The sequence below is a fragment of the Pleurodeles waltl genome, chromosome 12 (assembly GCF_031143425.1).
Source record: "Pleurodeles waltl isolate 20211129_DDA chromosome 12, aPleWal1.hap1.20221129, whole genome shotgun sequence".
In the NCBI taxonomy this organism is placed as follows: Eukaryota; Metazoa; Chordata; class Amphibia; order Caudata; family Salamandridae; genus Pleurodeles; species Pleurodeles waltl.
Window position 1 is genome coordinate 558285022 of NC_090451.1, and position 18218 is coordinate 558303239.

The 18218-nt window shown below is 46.1% G+C and overlaps 1 protein-coding gene across 3 annotated transcripts in view; it reads right to left on the reverse strand.

Annotated features, from left to right (window-relative positions):
- Positions 1–18218, reverse strand: part of WDR59 (WD repeat domain 59) — an 813082-nt gene that overhangs the window by 632783 nt on the left and 162081 nt on the right. For all 3 annotated transcript variants that reach the window (XR_011199955.1, XM_069217643.1, XM_069217642.1), the window contains exon 9: positions 11987–12064. Coding sequence is in view for 2 of the 3 variants with exons in the window: in XM_069217643.1 (XP_069073744.1) it covers positions 11987–12064 (78 nt within the window). In the remaining variant the exon portion in view is untranslated. The remainder of the gene's footprint in view (positions 1–11986; positions 12065–18218) is intronic.

Consider the following 18218-nt stretch of genomic DNA (forward strand, 5'->3'; position numbering starts at 1 on the left):
GGAGGCCCTGACAAAAACCTGTATGGCAAGAGGGTGTAACATCCCTTCCCCCAGGATGACCTGCAGGTTAGTCTTTCTAAGGCAGCAAGCCTCAAAGTGCTGCTGCCTTTGAAATGCAAATCTGGCTCCACTCACAGGAGAGGAAGCCACCCCCAATCCAGAGCCCATTTGGCACCAGGGAAGGCAGGAAAATTAGCTAGTCATGTAGGTGCGCCACCTCCAGACTAGTACCACCACTAAGGTGGGCTACTGTGACGCGGACACAATTTTTCAGATGTAGCCATCTTTGAAATGACATACCTAGGAATTCTGGGACAAGGTTATGCCCACTTACCACAGGAAGTGGTCATGTAGGGGGGAGTAGTGACCCCAAGGGTCAGTAGCCCATTGGCTACTATCTAAGATACCCCTAACAATGCTGAATATTAAGGCGAGCCCCTGGCACCAGAGAAGCAGATCCTGATGACCTAGGAAGACCAAGGATACAGAAGAGCTGCAAAAGCAGAAGAAGAGGAAAGAAGCAGCTGACCTGGTACTATCCCCGCTGGCCTGTCTACATCCCTAGTCGAAAATCCGCACCAGAGTCGACCCATCCTGCAGCTGTGACTCCAGAAACCCTATAGGACTGCCTGCCTTCGAGAAAAAAAAAATCAAGACCTCTGGTGAACAGCAGACCAGTTCTCCAGCAAACTCCAAAAGAAGGGACTCTGAAGCCTCTGGTTCTACCAAAACCCGACACCTGAAGTCACCACTGCATCCACCATCTCTGACTAAGATGAAGTGGGACACCAGTGCCAACAAGGCTCCCCAGCCCTCCAGAGTCAGAGTTCATTATGGTTTTACCCCTCCTGGACGATGCCTGCAGCCTCTGCATGCAGCCACCTTCTACCACGAATTCTCTGGTTAGAAAAACCTGACACTCAAGGACACCTCTGAACCCGTTGCCCCTTAGCCGTAGAGAAGAGGATCAAAGATGCCTACCTGTGCCCAAGCATCATGTGGCCTGAGCCCCGCTGTTGGTTCAGCCTGACTGGGCCCCGGCCAGAGCCTGCAGGCTCTTTTCGCAGTGACCGATCTCCCCAAGAATGCATTGGGCACCTGATGCTGTTTTTGCACTCTGCACCCAGCTGTCCCACTGACGTTGAGGGTGTACTGTGAGTGTTGCCGTGGACCTTGCCCACTACTCACCTTAACTCCTGGAGATTGGTATTGTGCAAGTTGCTGTACTCTACCTGTCAGCACAGCTTGTTTTTCCTCCCATAGGATAACGTTGCAGAACTCACAAATTGCACTCTGTCCACTTTTTAAAGTGAAACGAATTCCTATTTAAAAACATACTTAACTGAACTATTCCTCTCTGATGCCTAAACATATACAAAGATACTTGTATTTTTTATAAATTGGTGTGCATCTCCTTTTTGAGTTGTATGTCCCATTCATTTTGACCCTTTACACAGTTTTCATATACCATATAAAGGGCCACCTTCCTGCACCTTTAAATGCCTTTTGCCTACAGTCACCATTCAGTGGGACCAAGCACTTCACTTGGCTGAATTTGCCTACAATCACAGCAACCATTCTGCCACGTAAAGCACCCCTTTCTATTTCATGACAGGGTACCATCCAAGAGTGCTGCCATCCTTACTAGTACAGGCGACACATCTCTAGAACCCTCTGTAACAGAGCTATTGTGATAGTTACATAGCTGTCAAGATTGCGCCAAACAATGTTTAGGAAAGGCAAAACAGACTATGAAACTCCAAGCTGATAAACACAGGACCCTGGCACCAGAGTATAAAATTGGAGATTAGATCATCTGGTTGTCTACATGTAACATCAAGATGGACAGCCCACGTAAACTCCAGCTGCGTTTCATTGGACCCTTTTCCATTGTGCAGAAATTAACCCTGTCTCAGAGAAACTGCAACTATTGCCAAAATATACCTTTCATCCCATATTTCAGGTGTGCCTCATTAAGCCCTAAAACCTAGACATACCACCACACCCATTTCTGGTGAATGATCACGTAGAGGCTGAAGTACAGTGCATCTTAAACTCTAAGCGCATTCAAGGCAGACTTCACTACATTGTAGACTCGGAGGACTATGAACACTCAGAGCGCTTGTGGGAACCTGCATCTTTTGTCCTTGCCCCATGCCTCAATAGGCGTTTCCATGCATTACATCCAGAAAAACCCTGCACTGCTGGGTGGACTTGGGAGAGGTGAGTGTCACAGTTCCCACACCACAGCGTGCTTATGTTCATGGTTGGCAAAAAGGTGGCCCTCTCCGAAGTAATGTTCTGCTTTTAATGTTATGCGCTATTGACTTGCCATCCCTTGTGTTAGTCGGAGAAACCCACAGCAGATGCTTTAATGAGGAAAAAATGTGCCATTGCGTGCATTATGATGCGATCACTTCATTGTACTTGGTACAGGCACGAACTGTAAAAACTGAAACTTTCCCTGGCTGCTTTGGTAGAGACTTTGGGAAAGCTGTCAGCTTAATACTCTTGGCGCACCCCATGTTTCTGACTCTGACTGCTGGCTAACATGTAAAATAACACACCAGGAGAACGATCAAACACCCTCCACATGCAGCCACAACGCTGTCAGCATTATACACACAGCATACCACATGTTTCTGACTCTGGCCGTTGGCTAACACATGGAGCAATGCACGAGGAGAACAACCACGCCATTTACATGCAGCCACAACTGCCACTAGACGGTATGGCTATTTAAGCCGCTTCCTTCTGCCGAAGTTCACTTGACCTCATTGGAAGCACCTCTCACCAGCGCTCCAGTTGTCAGTAGATGTGCCGAGAGCAAGTCCTTAAGCTGCTCCCCGCCTTGCTTCCGCTGCATGCATTTCCCTGCCCTGCAGAGAAGGATAAGCAACAAGAATAGGCCAAAGTACAGGTATTTCGGTACCACCTCTAGCAGTACCTGCCCAGACAGCATCCTTTGCTGGCTTAGGAAGTATTTAAAATAACACTTGTGCGAATTGTTTTTTTTTTTTTTTTACTACTTGTGCCATTGCATTAGTAATACTGATCAATTCTGCTATGTAGGCATTTGGCTAAACAGCTAAATAAACTGGGACCCTCTGATGAGTGCCAATGTACAGTCCTTGATTAGGGTAGCCCATAGCTTTGATGCCTTTTCCAGGCATACTGGTCACACATGTCAAATCCATAATGGATCTGTACAAAGCTAAATGTATCCTGACAGTGGCATTTGGTTCTGTGATTTGGGGTTATAAGCTTTGTCACCCTAACCAAGTCGCCAAAAATAAGTTCTTAAGGAGGATTCTGAGGATACCACAGAATGTACCTGCAGAGATTTTGCATGAAGAACTGGGTGCAGGGTTTATCTCTGATTATATAGAAATCCACCCCGTACTATTGGGGTTTTCCGTCTGGTTAAAAAATGATCTGGAATTTAATATATGGACTTTAAAAGATTGTTTGGGTCTGGATTATTCCCATCGTATCCCCTGGCTGCACTATATTAAAGGTATTTTGGAAGACTTCGGTAGACCCAAACTTTTCTCTGAACCAGAACACATTTCTAAAACAGATGTTTTAGAGTCAAGGAGGCATTTCGCATTTGTGTGCATGAAAAAAGGGTTGAATGCAGAATTGTCTAAAAATTCTTGTAACCAATACACTGTAGTGAAAACCTTGTGTAAAATATAACTGTTATTGACACTTGCTCTGCCCGTTTACCACAGAGGACTTTTATTTTCGCTTGAATTTGATCACTCAGCTTATAGCTGGTTTGCATAAACCATCAGAGCCTCCAATTTGCACATGTGAAATGGCTGCTACATTATACACTTTACATATTGTAATTATCTGCCCTAAATTTGCTTATCTATGTCGTAAGAACATACACCTCCTCCTTTTGACATTGAATTTTAAGCAAGTGAGGCCTGCTTTTCTGTAGCTCCCATTTTAAGGTAGTCCTAATGATTGTTTTTATGTATCATGGTTTTTAGCAGGGATGCTCCACTCCTCCATATGAAATTTTGTTGCACTGTTTTTAGAAGATGTTATCAAACTGTTTATTATTAATTGTTTTTATTATTTATTGTGGTAAATCTAATAAGAATTTTGCCAGTGCAGCATTCAATTGCTGTTACCAAAGTTAGCCCTCACAGGGAGTGGAGGTCCTACGTGGCCCCACTGGAACCTCCTGGAGTTCAGCTGAGTAGCTTGTGACACCTGTCTTATCTGTACAGAACACCTCATGTACCAACTTACATATGTACATATATGCTGATAACACTCTTGCATTACAAGCTCGGCAAGTAAGTTTCTTGCAGTATACTTGTTTGCAGGAGCAGTCTAAATATCCTAATATTGATGTCTGATTCTTTCTCAGTTTTAAACCATTCCCATTCTATTTTTCTATATTTATAATCCTTGCTTTAATGTTAGTAATTTTCCCATGTTTCCATCTGTGTAGCCCTATCGCTAAACTGTGTTACATTTACTGCTAAATGCTCATCTGATGTGAAGAGGATTTGTTTTTTTAGCTTGTGCCCCTAACCAGTGCTAGTTGCCATACAATCCCTGTGCTCCCCATATCAAGTAATCCTTCCCTTATTCTTTGCATAGGCCCTGTGCCTGTTCAAGATCAGACTACTAAGGGCCATAGTGCAATATATATCAGTCCTCTTCTCCACCTTATCCCCCTCTGTCACTATTTGTTGTTAATGTTCCAATTTGTTCTTTCACTGTTCTGAGCTTACTCATATGAAGTTCTCATCTTTTCAATCAACTCATCAACCTCCTCCTGTTTTCTAAGATCGTGCATTTTGTTTCTTCGCGTACCCCTCAGTACTGCTAGGCATCTAAATATGACCCTTACACCCAGCTTCCGAAGTTCATCCATCCTTCTATCCAGCTCTCACTGCCGCTGGACAAAACTTCTGCATATATCTGATCAGACTTAATACATAAAATTGTCAAACCTCAGTGTTTTGTTTTTAATGGCAATCCCTAATATCTGTTTGTTGGGAAGGAAACGTCTCTTGAGGTGTCAGACGTGCACCCCTGCTGTGAGTGCATCAGCTTCAATGATGTCTGGATCCCTAGTGCTGATTTTTGTAGTTGTGGGCGCACATGGGTCATGTGTCTATGCCAGGACGTACCAATTTCGGTCTTATTGGACAAGGAGGGGCACCCAAAGCACAAACTTCATGGTGGTGAAAGTCTACTGCCTTTGCCAGGAACTGAAAAGCATGAGTGCGGTGTTGGCAGCTTACAGTTTAGTAATTAGTAGGAGTAAACAGGTCCTTGCTACCATTGTCACTGGAGTGAGGCCTATAAGCTCACCTGTGTAAAGGTCTGTTGCTGAGTACTTTATTCACCCTTGGCCTACATCAATTTAGCATGCTGTGCTGTGTGTCTGTGTTGTATGCATGTGCTAGGTGCATGTGTGCCTGTGAATGGCACAATACATGGAAGATTCTGGGTTCCATTTTAAAAGACCCAGGGCTGAGTAGAGGGGCATGGGGAGGTGGAGGAATCTATTTAGACCGATATTCAGTGGTGCATTCCTGTGAGCTTGGTAGGGCACACACACACACACACACACACACACACACACACACACACACACTCACACACTCACACACTCGAGGAAGAAGAGCCAGGGCTTTTTGATTCTGAAGAGGTCTCTGGAATGGGGCCTTGGCTCATCTCAGGCAGAAGATGAAGCTCATAACAGAATCATAATGAGTAGAGACAGGGCACCGGGTTAACCTTTTGATACACATATCACTGTGGCTGACATTCAGGTGTGACCTTCTTGTTACTCCCATGGCCTGTTTTGGGGGAGCTACCAGATGTGTAGTCACTCTTGCCGTGGCAGACTGCTTTTTGGAGGTAGGGCAGAAGAAAGGACACATCAAAAGGCAGCAGACCCCAAACTCAATCTTCAAAGATTCAGACCCTATATCACATTTGGCATCAGGAAATGGAGCATAAGAAGGTGACCTTGAGGCCCCCTAACTAGTCAACTGTCAAGCAGCAAGTCGGGTCAAGTGGGAAGGAGAAGCTCTGCAAGACATTTGCCTATGACTAGGAAAAGGAGTTAAGGCTGGCAGACTCCCTGCTGGGTGAAGGGACATCACCCAGGGAAAATCCAAGAGCACCTGCCACTGGAGAAGTGCCCAGTGTGCTCTGTGAGAAAGAGATCACTGGAGAGAGCGAAGTCCAGTGGGGAATCTCGGTGAGTAGATTCCTGTAGCAAGGTGTGAGATGAGAACTGCCATGCCGATCGGGCTGTTGCCCATGTGCAGTGAGAAAGTCTCCAGCCCTGTATGCACAGGGGCCACTGTTAAGCTAAGCATGCCAATCGGGCCGTTGATTGTATGCAGTATGTAACTAGGCAACCACGTTTCCCAGAGGGGGGGTGGGGGGGGGGGAGGGGGACATTTATTGCTGCTATTGAACGTATTTTACTTGTGAGTCTGTGTACACCCTGTCCTCCTCGCATTCGACACTGCAGCATAGGATGGGCGCAGGCTCACTCTACTGAGTGGTGCGGTTGCTCCTCTAGCGATCAGAGCAGCTTCCAGTTCCCAACAAAGCTGCAAGTCACGTTCTCCCTGGCAGGGTTATTCAGGCCTTTGGCTCCCGACTGGAGTCCCAAGACGGAGCATCAATCTCCTTGGTGTCCCCCTGGTCTATGAAGATCAGTAAGGGCAGATCATTTGGTGCAGCCAGTCCCATAGTTCACAGTCTTCACTTCCAGGTGACAGCCCAAAGTCTTTGATGATTTGGTCCCAGTAGCCCCCCTCGGCATATGGGGGCCCTGTTCAAGCGTTCACAAAATCCTCGCACACTGGTCACACAACTTCTTCACCATTGCCCTTTTCTGGCATACGAGGACACTGCAATGAGGTTGTGTGGGTTTGACGCACTGCACATAGCATTTGCTACTTGGCACAGAGCACGGTGCCCTCCACTGGCATACGGAGGTCGCCGAAAACAGTCTTGCACATGGGCTATGTTATGTTACCTTATATCGATTTGTAGAGAGCACTAATCACCCAAGAGGGTATCCAGGCGTTTAGACAGGTGTGTGGTCCCCAAGGTGCTTATTGCGAAGAGCCAGGCCTTCAGCTTCTTGCAGAACTCAAGAAGATTGGAGGAGGCCCTGATGTGTTGTTGCAGGTTGTTCCATGTCTTGTGTGCATTGTAGGAAAATGAGGGCCCTTAAGTTTTGCTTTTATGGATGGGGGAATGTAAGCAAGTGAGAGTGAGGCAGAGTGTTGATGTCTGGTGGGTTGGTGAAAGTGTATGCAGCTGTTCAGGTGTTCTGGTCCTGTGTTGTGTAGGGGTTTATATGCATGGGTAAGAAATTTGACTTGACTGCGCTTGTAAATGGGGAGCCCCAATGCCTTTGGTACCATATACCAGGAGCTTATATGGGGGCATCAGTATGCCCATTGTGGGCTGTAAAAGGTTAGGGACGAGAGAGAGAGAGAGAGAGAGAGAGAGAGAGAGAAGTCACTGGGGTCCAGGTTAGCAGGATTCCAGTTAACACAGTCAAAACACACTGACAGCAGGCAAAAAGTGGGGGTAACCATGCTAAAAAGAGGGCACACATATGTTCAGTACTCACCTACGACAAAGTTGGCATTAGGGATCCAGGTAGCAGTACAGTTCGGCACTCAGGGCAGGGGTACATGTCTTTACCATGCAGAGGACTTTTCCGTCCCAATGACCCTACTGTTTCTACCTTGCCCCCGATGGGACTCGGATTGCTTGACCTGTGCTACCACAGAGAGTCACGGGCTGAAGGGGTACATGGCCTAGTTGCTCTGCTCAGGATCCACAGTAGGTCAGGATCCAGGACATCGGGAATAAATTACCCCCAAACACACGGTTGGTTCCAGCAGTTCCTGCTTGCCCCGTGGCCCCCCGGAAGAGGTTATGGCACTGTTCTTTTAGTATGTAGGTAAGTTGACCAGGATCTTCCTCTGGGCTTTACAATTTGGGTTGTACTTAAATAGGTCTCTGTGGACCCTTTGAATTTCAAACCCTCAATTCCACTTAGTGTTGCACTTAGACACCCCACTCCTGAGTAGGTCAATCTCAAAGCTTTTCAAGTCAATTCCTTCAGCCTCGTCTGCTATATTTAAAATTTTAAGAATGTTACTCTTTAAATAAATCTCCTGGTTTTCTAGGTCCTCCTTCACGCTTTAATTTTCTAGTTTAGGCTGATTTATTTCCTGTGTGTTACTTCAGAAGTCCAGATTATCCTTCAGGGTCTTTGGCTCTTTCTGCTAGATCGTATATCTTAGTATACAGAATGTGATATGCCTCCTAAATCTCCTTTTGGTTGATTATGGAGATCTCTTACTCTTTCTTCACTTCCAATTTATAATTAAGTAATACAGATTCCAAGAATGCTCTTCCTAACTCACTCCGGGGTTTGGGTTGTTGTTGTCTCTGGTGCCCCTGATGTGGACTCATTGTTGTTTGTGCTGCTTCTTTCTACAATAGTATGCTTCTCAGAATCACCTGGATGTCTTCCATCTGTTTGCTGGAGCGCTTGCAATGTAGGGCTGTAGCTTCATTAGGGTTTATAGTAGCACTGAACTCCAACCCTTCACTAGGCTTTCTCTGTATTAGAGGCTGAGGTGGGAGCGGTGTCCATAGATCTGCGACTCTCAAACCCTTACCCCATGTTTGAATTGGTGAGTCCGTTAGGAATTGCATATGTTGCTTTTTCTATTCCGTTATTTTGAAAAAGGAACCTAATAATGGGGTAGGTCTCTGTAGGATCTTTTTTAGGGTACTTTATTTTGTTGTGTTCTTTTCTGTTTGGAGAATTAGGTTTCAGAGACACACAGGTCTGGAATTTAGTCCAACTTTCACCATTTTGTATTGGGTTTCCGCCTACTGTCTGATTGTCTATGATGCCTTGTGGTTCTGGCATTTAATATGACCTAAATGGGGTAGAGCATAGTGATAATAGACAAGTGTCCTCTAACCATGCACCCCATGCTTTGCCTTTTCCTAGCTCACTCATCCGCTGTAAATTAATTTCAGTCTTACTGACAACCCCCCCCTTTTTTTTTTTTTTTTTTTAGGTAGACCTAGTTGAGCAGAAGTGTTTTAATGATGTTTGTTAGTTACCTCAAACCCAGAGTCCTGCTCCTGGCCTCCCAACATCCACTGGCTGCAGGGACACTCAGCCTCTGGGAAGCTCTGTGGACTGACTCCCTTGGTTGGCTGTCTCTCTGCTGACTCAAATTCTCCTTGGCACCTTTGGACTTGTATCACTGCTGACGCTGCCTTGTAGAATTATCTGCAAATCATTGTCTCTCCCTCAGCATAGTTGGATAGTGGCAATGGGGAGGACCTGGAGCCAAAACAAAACAGAATCAAGGTCAATCCCACATGGAGGATCCTGCAACCAGCTGATAGCTTGCCACCGTGTTCTCTGCCATTGCACAGGGCACTACTTCAGAAAGGTTGATGACAGCCAGATTTCACACTGTACTGTACTGTGGTCAAGTGGTGGGTACCCAACCCAGGAAAACCAGTCCATAAGCACAGACAGTGCTCCAAGATACCTTGTCTGGGAAGTGTTTATAAAGACGGGGCTCAAAGTATCCCACTTGGTTCAAGGAAGTTCTTCTCAGAGTTCTCAAAGAACTGTTGAGAACTAGGACTGATATCTGTCAGACAGCCAAACTGCGAGAGATGAGAAGGCATCACCTCAATACTGTTCATCTTGTTAAAAGGGTCTACCTGTTTCCTGGAAACCGGTCTGTCCTACTGAGAAAAGGGAGAAAGGTGTGGCCCACAGGAGCACACTACTCAAGGAAGGAGAAGCCCAGCGGCGAAGCCCAGTAGAGGGCAGCCAAGAAGAGCGGACTGTTGGTGTATAAACAGAGTTGAGCTGAGTCTGACTGAAGGTCTCTAATCCTCATTGAGTGTTTCTAAGATCCATTGAACGGGTCTGATAATCTGTGGCAAGCGTTATATTACTTGCATATTCCCGATGCAACTGTCTTGAACAGAACAATAAGTTCAGCTTGAGCACATCATTACCTGTGCATAGGAATGACAGATACAAGGTTGGTGGAAGTAGGTCTTGTCTTCCTGTAAGTGGATCAGTTAAGGGACATGTGTTTGGAGAGAGGATGGGGGCCTCGCAGGAACAGGGAGCTTGGGATAAGTGAATTTTTTATAAAGAACCATTTTGAGAATCTGGACAGCAGGGAAGAAACTATGATGGACTTAGGGGAGGTTAACATGTTAAGCACCTGGAGGGGAAAAGCTTTGATGCCAGGCTCTCTTAGTCCATTACCTTAGTTTGTCCCTTGACACACTTAAAAAGTATCCTAAAATTTCCTTTCTGAGATTTCCCCAGTATAGTCACTCCTCTGCCCCCATTGTCAAGAGTACAATTATCACCAACTTCAGAAGTCATTCCCTTTGTGTGAGTTAAGTCTGTGTTCCAAAAGTCTGAGTCCCCATTCTAGTAGTTGGCCCTTCAGAAAGCTATAGTTTAGGATAAGAGAGTCATTGAGTTAAATAGAGAGAAGTTGAGAATAGCTCACTGGGAACAAGAGAAGGTAGAGACAGGAGGAATGGGGCCAAGAGAAAAAAAAACAGAAGACAAAAAGCAAGAGAATTAGAGTGAGGATAGCCCTGGAAAAAGAGACCAATACATCGAGGAAAGAAGATTTCAACTCTCAGGACATCCTGTGAAGGGTCTCAAAGAGTATGTGCATATGTATGTGGAAAGCAATTATATTTTTGAATGATTTGTGACGTTAGATTTAGCTTGTAGAATGCAAGTTTTAAATGCCATATCTAAGGCAACTGATTTGATAAGTCACTAACAGGACACTATGGCTGTCACTGAGTGAATGCCAGTGGCTGATCCATGAATGAGGAGAAAATGAAGGAAGCCTGATAATAAGGTTTGGGCAATACCATCAGACATTCAGGGAAAACAAAAGCGTGCAAAATATTCAGTTTAAAACCTGGATTTATCATATGCTGCGTGATTAGAATGAATGAGTGAGAGGGATTTAGGTAAATGATGTTCATGCCCTTAATCAACTAATGGTAAAAAAGTGACTCAGAGTAGTGTGTTTTCTCCAACCAGGCAAAGCCTGTCTGACGATCCAGAAAAATTTGAAGTGTTGACTGAGAAGGGATGGCTAACTGGATTACAAAAATGTCTGTAACAGATTAGTTGTAAGCCAAGAGGGGAGAAGGAAGACATTTTATCAGATTAGTTTCAAACCGGAGGGCATGGGCAATGTCAATTCTCGAGGTTCCCCGACTGGACACCAGCAGAAAGGGATCTTGGTTTCTGGGCAGGAGAAAAAGGAAAAGGGAGGGATAGAGATTTCTCCCATACCCAAAGTAGTGACTTGCTACTGGTACCACAAAAAGGGGCATTACAGAAAGGATTGTCTAGAGAAAGATCAAGTACCTGTCATGTCAACCATGGACAGTAAATTAACTGTGGGGGAGGACATGCAAGAGGGTCCAGTGGCACTCAACCTCGTTTTTATGAAAATCTAGAAAAGGGACCCATATTCCCTAAAGCACATCTATCTAAAAACAATGGTGGTTGTGTTTGCAGCAGGTGTTTAGTGGACTATGGATGAGAGAATGCATCACATACATGAGGAGAGTCTTGCTGGTGCCAGTGGCTACTCAAGAACTCATAAAAAATATCTCAAGTAAGAGACCATTTGTTCTGTCAGAAAAGTCTCACTCCCACATGCTACAGCAAAATATTATTGAAATTCTCCCTTCAATGAAAATGAAGAGTCTTGGCTTGTAGATTTCCACTAGTAGGCTCCTCCTTATTGCACATCATTCCACTTTCAAAACCCAGGCACACTCTTCAACCTAGAAAACCGGCTCTGCAGGGAAGAATTCAATGTAGGCAAGCAAAAAGAGGGGGTAAGAGAAATTATGATATCACACATACCGTGTACCTGGCTTTCCATACTGGCACTTGGCAGGACAGGATGTTCAAGTACTTCCGAGGTTGCCGTGAATCCCAAAACTTAAATAGAAATATAGAGAGAGCGAGAATGGAAGTGTTAAATGGAGAAATAGAAAACAAATCCTTCAAAACATCATTATGAGAGCAAGAACTGCTAGACTGAGGTGCCTGGTTTAATACTTAAAGTAATCTAGACCTTCTATCCGGTTGCTAGTTTGGAGATCCACTGCACAGCAGTATGTTAGGACTAGAGGACCCAGCCAAAAATATTTATATATGGTGATTATCACATGCAGATAATCAGCATAAGGTGGGATGGAAGGTGAAGGGCAGATTTTAAATACTGTATTTGTGATCATTTCTTCAAAGAAATCCTAAACAAGCATCGGCATTGCAAACTGATTGGTCCCGGCTGACTAATATATCTATTGTATCATGGTTACCTGTTCATTCCCTGATGGAGCATGCTATAGGAAAACCATGAATGCTGCCTTCATTAAGAAAGTAATGCTGTACCAGCAGCATATGGAATGAACAAAGAAAACATACCCTCTATAACATTGTGTCTGCTATTTACAGGGTTTAGAAATAAAAATAGTATTGTATAGTGCTTCTTAACCTTTGGTTCGCAGACCTCTGTGGGTCCGCAACACTTATTCATGGGGTCTGTGATTGTTTAGGAAATGAAATTAAATATTAGAAGATTACTACAGTGCATATACATAAAAAAATAAAACTGAAAATGTTAAAATGATCTGTAAACGGGAAGGAATTTGAAACAGCAAGCTTAAAATTAAGTTATCAGTCATTTCAGTAAATTTTTTATTCAGCTACTTAAAGCCATAAAAGTGCACAACATCCAGCAATATAACATTCATAAAGGACATATACATATCACAGTTTAAAAGTTGCATAAAAGCCTCATGAAGGGTACCCTGATTGAGGGCTTTGGATTCTCCACTGAGGAGTACAGGATTAGGTTCAGGGGGGCTCAAAAATCCTCGAGCCAGACCTGGGTTGACTTTGTTGACTACTCAGTGAAAACACTAGATGGTTGGATTCAAGGCAGTGGTGTAAGTAATTATGATGGGCTGTACAATTTATTTGTGAAAGAACACCTATTGAGTAATTGTTTCAATGATAAACTGCATCAGCATCTGGTAGACCTAGGACCAATTTCTCCCCAAGAATTGGGAAAGAAGGCGGACCATTGGGTCAAGACAAGGGTGTCCAAGACTTCAACAGGGGGTGACCAAAAGAAAGGGGTCACAAAGACTCCCCAGGGGAAGGGTGATGAGACAACCAAAACTAAAAATAGTAAAGAGTCTTCTACAGGCCCCCAAAAACCTGCACAGGAGGGTGGGCCCAGAGCCTCTTCACAAAACAATGGGTACAAGGGTAAAAACTTTGATCCCAAAAAGGCCTGGTGTCATAGCTGTAAACAGCATGGACACCAAACTGGAGACAAGGCCTGTCCCAAGAAAGGTTCCACTCCAAACTCCCATCCAGGTAACACTGGTATGGCTAGTCTCCAAGTGGGATCAACAGTGTGCCCAGAGCAAATCAGGGTCCACACTGAAGCTACTCTAGTTTCTGAGGGTGGGGTGGATTTAGCCACACTAGCTGTCTGGCCGCCTAACATGCAAAAATACAGACAGCAACTCTTAATTAATGGGACTAGAATAGAGGGCCTGAGGGATACAGGTGCCAGTGTCACCATGGTGACAGAGAAACTGGTTTCCCCTGGCCAATACCTGACTGGAAAAACTTACACAGTCACCAACGCTGACAATCAGAGAAAAATACATCCCATGGCAATGGTTACTTTAGAATGGGGAGGGGTCAATGGCCTGAAACAGGTGGTGGTCTCCTCAAATATCCCAGTGGACTGTCTGCTTGGAAATGACCTGGAGTCCTCAGCATGGGCTGAGGTAGAACTAAAAACCCATGCAGCAATGCTGGGTATCCCTGAACTGGTGTGTGTGAAAACAAGAGCACAATGCAAGGCACAGGGTGAACAAGTAGAGCTGGAGTCTGGAAGAATGGCCCAGCCTACCAAGAGAACAGGAAAGTCAGTTGGGAAACCAACTACAACACAGCAAAAGAAAGGGAACCTCTCTTCTCAGGAAGAAGTTCTGCCCTCTGAGGGAACTGAGCCTTTGGAGCTTGAACCTTATCAGGTTGAGCTCTTAGGCCCAGGGGGACCCTCAAGGGAGGAGCTGTGTAAGGGACAAGAAACCTGTCCCTCTCTTGAAGGCCTTAGGCAGCAAGCTGCTGAAGAGTCCAAAGGCAAGAAAAATGGAACGCATAAGGTCTATTGGGAAGATGGACTCCTGTACACTGAGGCCAGAGACCCCAAACCTGGTGCCACTAGGAGAGTGGTAGTGCCTCAGCTGTTCAGGAAGTTCATCCTAACATTGGCCCATGACATTCCCCTTGCTGGACATTTGGGACAAACCAAGACGTGGGAGAGGTTAGTCAACCACTTCTACTGGCCCAATATGTCCAACATGGTTAAGGAGTTTTGCCTCTCCTGCCCCACCTGTCAAGCCAGTGGTAAGACAGGTGGGCATCCAAAGGCCCCCCTCATTCCACTTCCAGTGGTGGGGGTTCCCTTTGAAAGAGTGGGTGTGGATATAGTTGGTCCACTAGAACCTCCCACAGCCTCAGGAAATATGTATATCCTGGTAGTAGTGGATCATGCTACCAGGTATCCTGAAGCTATTCCCCTTAGGTCGACTACTGCCCCTGCAGTAGCCAAGGCCCTCATTGGTATCTTTACCAGAGTGGGTTTCCCTAAGGAGGTGGTGTCTGACAGAGGTACCAACTTCATGTCAGCATACCTAAAGCACATGTGGAATGAGTGTGGAGTGACTTATAAATTCACTACACCATACCATCCACAAACTAATGGCTTGGTTGAGAGATTCAACAAGACATTAAAAGGCATGATCATGGGGCTCCCAGAAAAGCTCAAAAGGAGATGGGATGTCCTCTTGCCATGTCTGCTTTTCACTTACAGAGAGGTGCCACAGAAGGGAGTAGGATTCTCACCCTTTGAACTTCTGTTTGGTCATCCTGTAAGGGGACCACTTGCCCTTGTTAAAGAAGGCTGGGAGAGACCTCTCCATGAGCCTAAACAGGACATAGTGGACTATGTACTTGGCCTTCGCTCTAGAATGGCAGAGTACATGGAAAAGGCAACCAAAAACCTTGAGGCCAGCCAACAGCTCCAGAAGTTTTGGTATGACCAAAAGGCTGCACTGGTTGAGTTCCAACCAGGGCAGAAAGTCTGGGTTCTGGAACCTGTGGCTCCCAGGGCACTCCAGGACAAATGGAGTGGCCCTTACCCAGTACTAGAAAGGAAGAGTCAGGTCACCTACCTGGTGGACCTGGGCACAAGCAGGAGCCCCAAGAGGGTGATCCATGTGAACCGCCTTAAGCTCTTCCATGACAGGGCTGATGTCAATCTGTTGATGGTAACAGATGAGGATCAGGAGGCAGAGAGTGAACCTCTCCCTGATCTTCTGTCATCAGAACCAAAAGATGGCACAGTAGATGGAGTGATCTACTCAGACACCCTCTCTGGCCAACAGCAAGCTGATTGTAGGAGAGTCCTACAACAGTTTCCTGAACTCTTCTCCTTAACCCCTGGTCAGACACACCTGTGTACCCATGATGTGGACACAGGAGACAGCATGCCTGTCAAGAACAAAATCTTTAGACAGTCTGACCATGTAAAGGAAAGCATCAAGGTGGAAGTCCACAAGATGCTGGAATTGGGAGTAATTGAGCGCTCTGACAGCCCCTGGGCTAGCCCAGTGGTCTTAGTCCCCAAACCTCACACCAAAGATGGAAAGAAAGAGATGAGGTTTGTGTGGACTACAGAGGGCTCAATTCTGTCACCAAGACAGATGCTCATCCAATTCCAAGAGCTGATGAGCTAATAGACAAATTAGGTGCTGCCAAATTCTTAAGTACCTTTGACTTGACAGCAGGGTACTGGCAAATAAAAATGGCACCTGGAGCAAAAGAGAAAACAGCATTCTCCACACCTGATGGGCATTATCAGTTTACTGTTATGCCCTTTGGTTTAAAGAATGCCCCTGCCACCTTCCAAAGGTTGGTGAATCAAGTCCTTGCTGGCTTGGAGTCCTTTAGCACAGCTTATCTTGATGATATTGCTGTCTTTAGCTCCACCTGGCAGGATCACCTGGTCCACCTGAAGAAGGTTTTGAAGGCTCTGCAATCTGCAGGCCTCTCTATCAAGGCATCCAAATGCCAGATAGGGCAGGGAACTGTGGTTTACTTGGGCCACCTTGTAGGTGGAGGCCAAGTTCAGCCACTCCAACCCAAGATCCAGACTATTCTGGACTGGGTAGCTCCAAAAACCCAGACTCAAGTCAGGGCATTCCTTGGCTTGACTGGGTATTACAGGAGGTTTGTGAAGGGATATGGATCCATTGTGACAGCCCTCACTGAACTCACCTCCAAGAAAATGCCCAAGAAAGTGAACTGGACTGTGGAATGCCAACAGGCCTTTGACACCCTGAAACAAGCAATGTGCTCAGCACCAGTTCTAAAAGCTCCAGATTATTCTAAGCAGTTCATTGTGCAGACTGATGCCTCTGAACATGGGATAGGGGCAGTTTTGTCCCAAACAAATGATGATGGCCTTGACCAGCCTGTTGCTTTCATTAGCAGGAGGTTACTCCCCAGGGAGCAGCGTTGGAGTGCCATTGAGAGGGAGGCCTTTGCTGTGGTTTGGTCCCTGAAGAAGCTGAGACCATACCTCTTTGGGACTCACTTCCTAGTTCAAACTGACCACAGACCTCTCAAATGGCTGATGCAAATGAAAGGTGAAAATCCTAAACTGTTGAGGTGGTCCATCTCCCTACAGGGAATGGACTTTATAGTGGAACACAGACCTGGGACTGCCCATGCCAATGCAGATGGCCTTTCCAGGTTCTTCCACTTAGAAAATGAAGACTCTCTTGGGAAAGGTTAGTCTCATCCTCTTTCGTTTGGGGGGGGGTTGTGTAAGGAAATGCCTCCTTGGCATGGTTGCCCCCTGACTTTTTGCCTTTGCTGATGCTATGTTTACAATTGAAAGTGTGCTGAGGCCTGCTAACCAGGCCCCAGCACCAGTGTTCTTTCCCTAACCTGTACTTTTGTATCCACAATTGGCAGACCCTGGCATCCAGATAAGTCCCTTGTAACTGGTACTTCTAGTACCAAGGGCCCTGATGCCAAGGAAGGTCTCTAAGGGCTGCAGCATGTCTTATGCCACCCTGGAGACCTCTCACTCAGCACAGACACACTGCTTGCCAGCTTGTGTGTGCTAGTGAGGACAAAACGAGTAAGTCGACATGGCACTCCCCTCAGGGTGCCATGCCAGCCTCTCACTGCCTATGCAGTATAGGTAAGACACCCCTCTAGCAGGCCTTACAGCCCTAAGGCAGGGTGCACTATACCATAGGTGAGGGTACCAGTGCATGAGCATGGTACCCCTACAGTGTCTAAACAAAACCTTAGACATTGTAAGTGCAGGGTAGCCATAAGAGTATATGGTCTGGGAGTCTGTCAAACACGAACTCCACAGCACCATAATGGCTACACTGAAAACTGGGAAGTTTGGTATCAAACTTCTAAGCACAATAAATGCACACTGATGCCAGTGTACATTTTATTGTAAAATACACCACAGAGGGCACCTTAGAGGTGCCCCCTGAAACTTAACCGACTGTCTGTGTAGGCTGACTAGTTCCAGCAGCCTGCCACACCAGAGACATGTTGCCGGCCCCATGGGGAGAGTGCCTTTGTCACTCTGAGGCCAGTAACAAAGCCTGCACTGGGTGGAGATGCTAAACACCTCCCCCAGGCAGGAGCTGTGACACCTGGCGGTGAGCCTCAAAGGCTCACCCCTTTGTCACAGCCCAGCAGGGCACTCCAGCTTAGTGGAGTTGCCCGCCCCCTCCGGCCACGGCCCCCACTTTTGGCGGCAAGGCTGGAGGGAACAAAGAAAGCAACAAGGAGGAGTCACTGGCCAGTCAGGACAGCCCCTAAGGTGTCCTGAGCTGAAGTGACTCTAACTTTTAGAAATCCTCCATCTTGCAGATGGAGGATTCCCCCAATAGGGTTAGGATTGTGACCCCCTCCCCTTGGGAGGAGGCACAAAGAGGGTGTACCCACCCTCAGGGCTAGTAGCCATTGG